This window comes from Stegostoma tigrinum, chromosome 28, assembly GCF_030684315.1.
Source record: "Stegostoma tigrinum isolate sSteTig4 chromosome 28, sSteTig4.hap1, whole genome shotgun sequence".
NCBI lineage: Eukaryota > Metazoa > Chordata > Chondrichthyes > Orectolobiformes > Stegostomatidae > Stegostoma > Stegostoma tigrinum.
The window spans coordinates 23,043,233-23,053,711 of NC_081381.1; the positions used below are offsets into that span (position 1 = coordinate 23,043,233).

A 10,479-nucleotide genomic window follows, 5' to 3' on the forward strand; every position below is an offset into this window, starting at 1 on the left:
CTACCCCAACTATAACAACATTTCCCTTATCTCCCCGCTTCTTAAATGTCTCCCTGTGGGGTGGTGATGTCGTCAGTTTGCTCAGCTTCCCTACAGTCCCCATTTTGGCTACCTAGGGAACAAGAATCTTAAATCTGTTGGACAAGGACAACAGCTGAGGCTCCTGCAACAATACTGCTTTACTTGCCTCACTCAGTCACACCCTCTTCTCGCTGACTTTTGACTGAATTTGAGGTAGTTAATCTAAGAGGCATGACTGCCTACTAAAATACAGCATCCAAGAAACTCTTCTCTTCACTGATGTCACAGGGTTCAAATTTCCAACTCTGAGCCAGATTTCCTCAAGCAACCAACTCTTGCTACAGATATGGTTACAATAAACCACAGTGGGGTCCAGCAGCATCTATATCAGGCAGGTACAACACATCACCTGGCCCTGCATCTCTTCTTTACATGATTTAATTAGCTCCAAATGTGTATTTTTAAACATTTCCTATGGGTATTTTAGTTTCTAATTTGTAAAATATTCTCCTTTTTATCTTTAATAAAAAATAAAAATAGTTAAGTCAAATTAGCATCTATTACCAACCAATGAAATTTACAGCTCTCCTGAGATGTTATTCTTCAATTTGCACTGGACCCTCAATCCCAGGTTTAGATTTATCTTGCTAGAAAGACTTTACAACCTATAAGCCAAAAGAAAAGCAAAAGGCATCTCTTACCCTAGGCACTGAATTCCCAGGAATGCACACTCATTTGGGGTCTCGCAACTGCTCACACAATGCTGACTGATTGAAGTGTGGTGAATGCTAGAACATTGACTAAATTTAAGGAGGAGGTAAACAGATTTTTAATTAGTACTGGGTCAAAGGATTATGCAGAGTGAGGAAGAAAGTGGATTGAGGTCGAAATAAGACGAGCCATGATTGTATCAAAAAGCAGAGCTAGTTGAGGAGTTGAATTGCCTACTCCTGCTCCCTAGTTCTTATGTTTTTCTAAGTCCTCACTCTTGCACTGAGACAAATACACAGTTAAAGGATAAATTAACAGACAAGAATAGTAATTTGCCAGTTTAGTAACTGTCTCAACAATGAGTACCAGGTCTTTTTGTAATCCATGAGGATTTATGTATTACAGGCATATTGGATTGTGTCTTGCTTGGATTATGAAAGCACCAGTCAACTTAACAGCTTTCTTTTTCAACTTTCTCTGTGGTTGGCTCCAGCACTGACCTCCCCTTGATTGATAGATGCAACATCCAACCAGCTGCCAGGCCTTGACCATAGCACATCTTGGTGCCACAATGTCAGCAGTGTTCTTAGAACAATAATTAACCTGCATTTCTGCTTTCAGACCAGTTTGTTTGTTCTTTACATTTTTCTTTCAAACAAGCTGCTGTCCATAGTTCAATTCTTGACTTAAGTTCACAATTCCAAACCAAAAAGGCGAAAAATAACAAAAAAACTGTGAGGGTCTCAACAGCATCTGATTCTTTTGTATGAAATACGATATAATGATAAATTAGAAAATGGTTTAAAATAAACTGTTGCTTTATAGGTGATGTATTTCAAATTATAATCTTACACTATCACCTTAAATAAAAACAAGAAATGGTAAAGAAACTCAGGTTTGACAACATCTGTGGAGAGAAAAAGAAAATTAATGTTTCAAGTCTTATACAACTCTCCTTCAGATCTAAAGGGGCTAGAAGATGAAGGGTTTTTATGCTGTTCAGAAAGGGGGAGGAGGAGGAGGAGGAAGAGGAAGTGAAATTGATGGTGAGGGTGCCCAAAGCAAAACACAAAAGGAATAATGTTGATAGTAGATGAGGGATGTAGTTGTAGAATAGATGCTAACGATAGGTGTTAATAGCAGAAAATCTTCACCTCTGTTGAAAGCAAATCCATGCAAACAAAACACTGGAGTAGGAAGGGTGGAAAACCAAAAAGGAGAACAGTATTCATGGTCTTGTATTTTGGAACTGCATGTTGAGTCCTAAGTAGAGAATGAGATCTACCCTAGCAGGCCTAGGACGAAAATATGTAATATCAAAGCAAGAGGGTGTGTTAAAATAGCAAACAGTTAGAAGCCCAGGGAAACAGTAGTGGTGACCTGCATTTGGTCTCACCAGTGTTGAGGAGACAGCATTGTGAAAAGCAATTCCGGTACACTAAATTGAAACTAATATGAGTGAATCACTGTTTTGCCTAGGACATTCAGGAGAGAGAAGGTAAAAGGACAAAATTACATCACGGAATTACATGGTAATGCAACAGGCTGGGTGTGAAGAGGTGTTGGGTATGATTTAGGAGTGGAACAGAGTGTCATAGAAGTAACACACTGCAGAATGCTGATTAGGAAGGACATGGGAACATGTTTGGTTGTGGAATCCTGCTTGAGGTGTTGGAAATGGCAGAGGTTGATCTTTTGAATGCTAAAGCTGGTGGGATGGAAGGTGAGCACAAGGGTAAGGAGGGGAATGGGTGAAGGCAGAAATGAAAGAAAATCACATAGGCGCAGCTGAGGGCCCCAACTACCACGTTTGGAGGAGTCCTCAGCTGAGCAGAAGGAAAGATATGTCAGAAGCATGCCTGAGATGAAACTAATTTTTTTACACATGTTCATTCTGATGCATACTGACCCACTTCTGTAATCTCAATCATTCTTTTATCACTAAAATAAAACAAAAGAACTGCAAATGCTGGAAATCTGATTCAAAAACCAGAAATTGCTGTTAAATTCAGCAGATCTGGCAGCATCTGTCGATAGGAAACAGAGTTAATGCTTCATTCTTTTTATCCCTCAGTTTCCCCACCGTTGTCCTGCACTGAACATTTTTAAACCAAAGCTACAAATTTGTCTGGTGTTTCAATGCTGGTGTGCTGTAGCTTAGACCATAAATATTCACCTCGCATTCTGAATAAAGTGTATGCTCTTCAGTTAAGCTGCACAATTTCTTCATGACTACCAAATTTTAAAGGTTTTAGTATATACATGAAATAGACCTTGGAATATTGCATTATATTACTTCAGAAGTGAATACGTCGCCGCTTCAACAAGATGATGCACTGTTTGACATGAGTGTCTCAAAAGCAATCTTACAAGAAAATTATAGAACTTTTACAAAGGAACTGCATTATCTTCCAGGTCTCAACGACTTTTGTAAAATTGACTTTGTGGCTTTACTGCAATGCTTTCACTTAAAAATAAATAGTGTCCATGACTGATATTCAGATCTAGCAAGATGTATGAAACAAATAAAGCATGTTAAAAGTACAAATTAGAATGTACAGTGTTCTAATATAAATGCTTAATGTGCTCCACATCTCCTTTCTGAATTTTACATGCGTGAAGCTTTTAGTTAATATCTCATGTGAAATAGTGCAGTCAGGAATTTTGTTCATTACAAGAACAGCACAAATCTTAATTTTGTTCCTTGTCAAAACTGAAAGAGAAATGTTTAACTTGAGGGGTTGGGCAATGTAGGAGGATAGCCTGTGTGATAGCATGTCAGTTGAATGTAACATCTAACAACAATAAGATGCAGTATCACATCTCAAGTTATGAACGGCAGTATCAGCACAGTATTACCACAATAGAGAACAGAACTTTTCCATCTTGTACTTAATTCAAAAATGAGATATATTCTGGGAGAAAAACCCATGGCCAAGGCCAATGAGAAGGGGCTTCAAACAGTGCCAATCACTTGGGCACATGACATGAGTGAGGCTGTGGGCTCAGACAGCAGCCTTTAGCAGCCAATCAAAACAATATTGTCCCTATACCTGAGAGAGACCCTATCTGCACAAGCTGCTATTTCAATCAAAATTCTGTTTCTTTCATGCTCCTTTAATCATTTGCTATTTATTGGCAAATTGTCAAAGAAATCTCAAGAATCCTCAAGCCTTTTTTTTGGAAATAAGGCCAGGTTCAAAGAAATGGAGCTGATTAATAATATAAGCAACCAGTTGTCTGACAAAGCCATGGTTGTAAAGTGTCTCATGCTGAAACTTGCTGTTTCAGTGATCTTTGTAAATTGGGGTATAAAGTATCAATATAAAATCAATATAAAAAAGTTCCATCCCATGTGATCCTTCCATGTATTTCCACATTATGTATTCTAGGGCATCAGTTGTTTTGAGTGCTTAGTATCTGCTATAAGCCTCCCTTTTTCTATTTATCCAATCCCACACATGCCTTGACATTCAGGGTTTGCTAGACTTATTGGTCCCACCATTTATCTTTTATTGGCCCTGTGCTCTCCCTATTTTCTTTATGAATGTGTCCCACTGCTTTGACACAGATTTACCCGAAAATATGCTCCCATCCACTCTGCCCCAATTGTATCTATTCTTATTAAAATTTGTCTTCCCCCAGTTTAGAACTTTGAGTTGAAGTTCATCTTTTTCCTTTGTCATAATAATCTTGAATCTAATACAGTTATGATCGCTGAATGCAAAATGCTTCCCCACTAATATTTCAATGACTTGTCCAGTTTCACTGTCCAAAATTAAATCCAGGACCTTGTAGGGCCTTCTTCGCATGACTTAAAAAGTTCTCCTAGATACATTTTAAAAATTTTACTACCTCAGAACCTTAGTCAATGTGACAACTCCTGTTAATATTGAAGAAATTGATATCTCCTATTACTTATACAGTTCTCTGGAATTTGCTTATGTATATACTCGTCCATTTCTGTTGAACTGTTATGGGGCTGTAATACACTCGCAACAATGTGATGTGCCTTTTTGGTTTTTATGTTCTACCCATATGGCTTCATTTAATCAGTCTTTCAAGATGTCATCCCTCCTTAGCTGTACTTGTTTCCTTGGTCAATATTGCGACATCTCCTCCTCTTTTACTTCTTTCCATCTTGCCTGAAGACCCTATATACTCCCCTAATTATTTAGTTGCCAATCTTGCTCCCCTTTCAACCATGTCTCATTGACAGCAGTGGCATCCTACTCCATATTTTAATTTTTGCTGTTAGCTCATCTGCTTTGTTCATAAGACTCTTGCTGTATTAAAATACTGTCCAACCTTGTCAAACTTCCTTGTGCCTGAAACAGCCTGTAATTTCTACTTGCTGTCTCTTTCGTTCAATATTAGGCAAAATTTAGGATGTACTAGTTCCATGCAAAGTAATAGACTAGTTTAAATGGTGGTTGATACTCTCAATTGCCCAGGAAATGAATTTGATTCCCCAAAGCAGATTGAAAGGAAAGTGGTGCGCAGGCAGTGCTGACTTCAACCTAAGTTTGTTCAGAGATCGTACCGTGCCCACAACTGTTTTCAAGCATTGCATCAGTGTCTTTTTTTCATCCTTACAGAGATGTAATTAAAAAAATTGACCAATCGGAATTTGAGGGCTTTGAATACATTAATCCTTTGCTGATGTCTTCAGAGGAAACCGTATGAACGATCTGCATTTGAAAAGTGGGACTGTTTCGCCTAGTTTGTCAAAGGTTGACTTCAGTGAGCTGTGGACTCAACTTCAATTCTTCAGTTGGTGACATTTTCCTAACTTACCTGCATGCAAGGTTATTGGATCTGGTGCAAGTTTTCCAAGAGTACTGCAAACCATGGTGACTGCTGCTGAGCAATGAAAGTTATTTCAGTGGTAAACATCCACAAATAGCCACAGTTCCACCTTATTTACTGGAAATTGATTCAACTGGCATTTTGTTAGTAAAGGGAAGGCTGCCTGATCTGTGCCTGCTTCCAAGAAGGAATATTTTCTTTTCATTCCCTCAAAATAAGGAATTGTATGATGGCTTCTGTGAAGGAACTTGGAGACACTGCACTTTTCTCTCTCTTTATAAGTAGACGTTCAGAAGTTTGACCTCGAGAAAGAATGTACTATATTAGCTGGATAGTAGTATGGATAACTACACTTTAACCTGTCATTGCCTTTGGACAACTGGCTAATGTGATTTATGAACCACTGGCTCTAACTTATACAGAAGCAATAATAAACAAAAAAAAAGTTGTTTTATTGGATAATAATATACACTTGGATTAATCTGACATAACATTGTGCAGTGGAGACCTAATCCAGAAATACTTTTATTAGCTGCTGAATCATAGATTATCACTAATTGCTGCTATAGTATATAATGCCATGGAATATCTGGACTTCAATCAAAAATCAGTGTTTTTACCTTATACAATAGTGTGACACGCCTGTACCCGATCTGTGTTCATGATCAATCATATTGTTTTGTTTTAAATCTGCACTGTAGATTACAACTAAAACTATACGCTAACCTGTTTTTAGCTGTTTGTTAGAGTTAGCCAACATCACAGTTTGGAACTAATTTCCATTTAGTTCTGTGATTGAGAGTGGAATTTGTCACCTGCAAAGAAATTCAGAACATAGTAGCATAAGTCTTTATATTGATAAAAAGTAAATTAAGCATGACAAAAGGGGATCTTGCGTGTTAGAAATGGTTACCCTGCTTTATACTGCATTTTAAAAGCTTTATGTAGTATAGACCATCTTTTAACCCTTGATTTAATGTCGCAACTAATGCCAAATTAGTGGGCACTTGAAGGTTGATCTGAACCCCTAATTTCTAGATTTCGGGCTACCAACAAACCAGCAAAAGAAAGCAATTTTAATTTGTAGCTATCTTGTCCAAAAACCAATGAAGTGACATATTAAATTTATTTCTCCATCTCAAATTAGGTTTATTTCAGCATCAGCTTTTTTTTCTAACTGGCCGTCAAAACCTACATTTAATATAATGTACAGTTTACTTTTCTCTTGAAATATAGCCTGTAATGCAGAAATTAGGGTATTCCCAAATGTGGATTCCAAAGATTTGTTTTGAGACAGTAAAGTGCCTAATTAAGTTTTCTGAACGGGTCAAACTTGTACTCTATTAGTTATCACCAGAATCCAGGGTCATGATCTACAGGGATATAGGAAAGAACAAAATATCAGGATTGTTGGTAGTGGATAGTGGAATTGCGACAACAATGTATATACTTTATTTGCATGTTATTTTTGATGTGTTTAATCTACTAAAAGGAGAGGGTGACTGCCCTGCATCTTATGCTCAAGCGGGTAAAATATTAATATTTTATAGTATTGCATTCTCCATTTCCCTGCCCTAGTCTGAGGAACAAAATAAGCTATTGACGTAATTGGTAAATAACTGGTTTTCCTGAGCATTCTGGAATATAAAAGCTCTAACTTTTACTCTGTAGAAATTATGAATTTAATTTGTTTTATTGTGCATCAAAGCCTGCTGCCTCAACTACTCAGCGCTGGCTGCAAGAAACTCCCAGAACAGTTGTTGATTTTTGTCTGTTAATTACATATATTTTCTTTCTCCCACATATGCTCAATTTTATTTTTACATCCCATTCACAAAATATTGCACAATTAAAAGGAAATATTCCCAAGGCTGGAAAACCTTACACCAAAATCATAAAATACTGTGCAATATGCAATAGATCCACAAACAACAGAATGAGACACTACATTTTTTTACACCCAAAATTTTTACCTTCTTTTCTAGATTTACATTTCTGTTCTTTACAAATCTGCTTTTTTTTTAAAAATTAAAAGAAAAATCAATGTACAGAAGCCTTGTTTTTATGCCTGCTTAAATGCACTTTACTCAAACCATAAATCTAAACTTCTGGAATTGGATTATATGAGTGCATATGCTTTCACCCACTCCTTTTATTTAAATCAAATTATCCATGGCATTGTATATAATAGCTGGCACTGCACAGATCTTAGCTAATCAGATCTCCAGGATTACCCAATATTAAGTCAGTTTCCAATTTTGATTGTCTATATAAAGATTGAAGTGTAAAGCAGTGGTTTCTTTCTGTTGCCAAATTCACTACCATTTGCAAGTTCATTCTTTTCCATTTTTGCTATGTAAATGTGCGTGCGTGTCATTGAGACTGATTATATTGTGCTGAGGGGAAAAAAATTATATTTTAAGTATTCCATTTTTTAAAATTTGAATATTATGAAGGATGTGATTGAAATATGTGCTATTATCTTTCCACGGTCAGGCTAAATGGATATATAATCTCCAAAGGCATTATTGATGAAGGGGTGCAATTGTTCAGTTTTCAATCAGAGCAAATCCTGCAAAGAATGTGTGATCCTTACTTCTCTTTTTAATGACTATAAAAATACAAATGACAAACAAGCACAGAGTCAAGGCTACTTGGACTCCAAATTCTACTGATTTTTTTGTTAAAACTGAAAATACTGGAAATGCACAAAGTCAAGTCAGCGTTTAAAAGAGAGAGGCAGATTACTATTTTACGTAGAACTCTTGATTTTTGTGAAATAATTACCTTCTATGGCAAAGATCATTAACAGTAAGCTTATCTCTAATACGAAACCTGTGATCCCCTATCAGCAAAATGGTTAGAAAACGTACCAAGTATTTGACTGGCCAAAATACGTACGTATCACTTCAAGTCTCCCATTAATTCTGCCAAATTTATGAACCAATTGCATTTTCAAATAAATTTTCTTCTAACCCCCATGTCTTTTCAACCTATTCAGATGAGAACAACCACAACTAATCAATTTACTCCCGAACACATACAAATCTGTTGTTAGCTGAGTAAAATAATGCTAGCATTGGCATTGCCAAGAATAAGGCATCACTGGGTTCATTTCATGTCTTTGCCAATGAAACATATGCAATTTATATTTTAACACCTAAGAAAACCCAAGTCCAAATGGTGCACTAACACAAATATTGCTTGCATTTCACCCATCATAAATTCAAGCATTTGTGAGAGAGGACCACGATATTAAAAGTCCGCAACAAAACTTCCAATCATCATAAGTTAGGTGTGATTGTACAACAAAATATTTGATGTATAGTCCAGTTCTACAGTACAACTTTGAGCCTTTATTGTTTATTAGAGAAATTAAAACTTCAGTCAAATGAATTCTGTAGCTATTTATTTAAAAGTAAAAATCTAAGCACAAAAAAGTTGCCTTTTTTGGCCCATTCTCTCTCTTTGCTGGCTCCATTCCAAAACCGCCTGCTCTACGTTAATTAACGGATATATTCCATATGTTTGTTTATTAAAAATGATTTTTTCCCCTCAATGACTCACCATTTATTTAAACAATAAAGATGCTGCATTTACTCCAACTGCCGCAATTTGTTCATATGCCTGTATATTTTTTTCAAAAATTACTTAAACTCTTCAGAACTGTTTTACTACTATTGCAATATATTTTGCTGTCCTTAAACTGTTTCATATACCACTAAGATCTGTGAGCTTCCATTTGCTAATGATCAATCATCATAAAGGAATAAGCAGAATATTTGGGAGATGGTTTGGAATGAAGGAGAAATGTTGCAAAAGAAATAATAACCTGCAACTTGGTCTGCCCCAAACCACCTGTTCACACTTCATTTTGGAAAACTAAATTTGTAACCTGTCTACAGAATACTTTGTGTGGTAAATTGCATTGGGACTCTGCCTGAGGAAATATAAATCAGTTTAGTCTGACCTATTAAAAATCTAATAATTCTGGTGCAAGTGTACAGTGGTCTAAATTTGATTAGTCCTTAATGAAAAATTAGAGCTAATTTAATGATTGTAAAATAGTGAGATGTTCATTGTAGTTATTTTGTATATGGCAGTTGATTTATGGGTGTGAATTGTACTGTTCTTGCCTATTCTCATAAAAAAAAAGCCAACTTTAAAAAAATGACAGCTTGTGTCCACTCAAGGCCAATTTTTACTGTACAGGAATTGTTCAAACCAGTCTATAACATCGGTTAAGATATAGGACTATCCGTGCACATCTGAATTAAACACTTTACTAAAAGTATTATAATTCATTCAATATTTAGTTTATGCTTTTAAGTGTGCAGCATTTGCCAGGTTCTATAAATGTTATTTAAATGCTCTCTCAGTATTTTAGTATTTTAATATTCTTAGATACTGCAACTTCAGGGAGAGTCAGAGGAGATGGATTTAGCTGAGCCTTTGCAGGGAGCCGCCATGCTTTTCAAGTTGATTTCCACATTTTGTAGAATTTTTTTTGAAGAATCCAAAGAACAAGAATAAATAAATGAAAACATATCCCTGGACATTTGATCAGCAAGGAGTTCTTTACGTTTATTTTTGTAGAAAAATACTCAAAAACAAAAATGTTTGTTATTCATTATTCAGATCCAGATAAACATCATTTTCAGGTAATTTTGCATTTGAATCATAACCGCAAATGGTGGGAAAAGAGAGAAATCCAATATGTAGAAGTTAAATCTTGAATTTGTTCCAGTCCATCAACAGCTGAAGGACATTCTGATAAAGGGTATTTATGCCACGCAAGATAAATGTATGGTCTTGCTGATGGATTACAAACTGGCCCTAGAATGTTGAGATTTACCTGCTGTGGTCCAGTGAGAACTTTGAAAATTTTTTTAAGACGTGAATTAACTTTGTTTAGTAAAGTATCAAGTTACTCCTTAT

At 36.0% G+C, this 10,479-nt stretch overlaps 1 protein-coding gene across 11 annotated transcripts in view; it reads left to right on the plus strand.

Moving 5' to 3' along the window:
• Positions 1–9,715, plus strand: part of prkcz (protein kinase C, zeta) — a 394,504-nt gene extending 384,789 nt beyond the window's left edge. For 10 of the 11 annotated variants that reach the window (XM_059655617.1, XM_048561464.2, XM_059655615.1 and 7 more), the window contains one exon: positions 5,331–9,715. In XM_059655617.1, the coding sequence (XP_059511600.1) occupies positions 5,331–5,418 (88 nt within the window). In that variant the 3' untranslated portion in view covers positions 5,419–9,715. The remainder of the gene's footprint in view (positions 1–5,330) is intronic. The other variant, XM_059655616.1, reaches the window with a different exon arrangement.
• Positions 9,716–10,479: the final 764 nt, after the last annotated feature.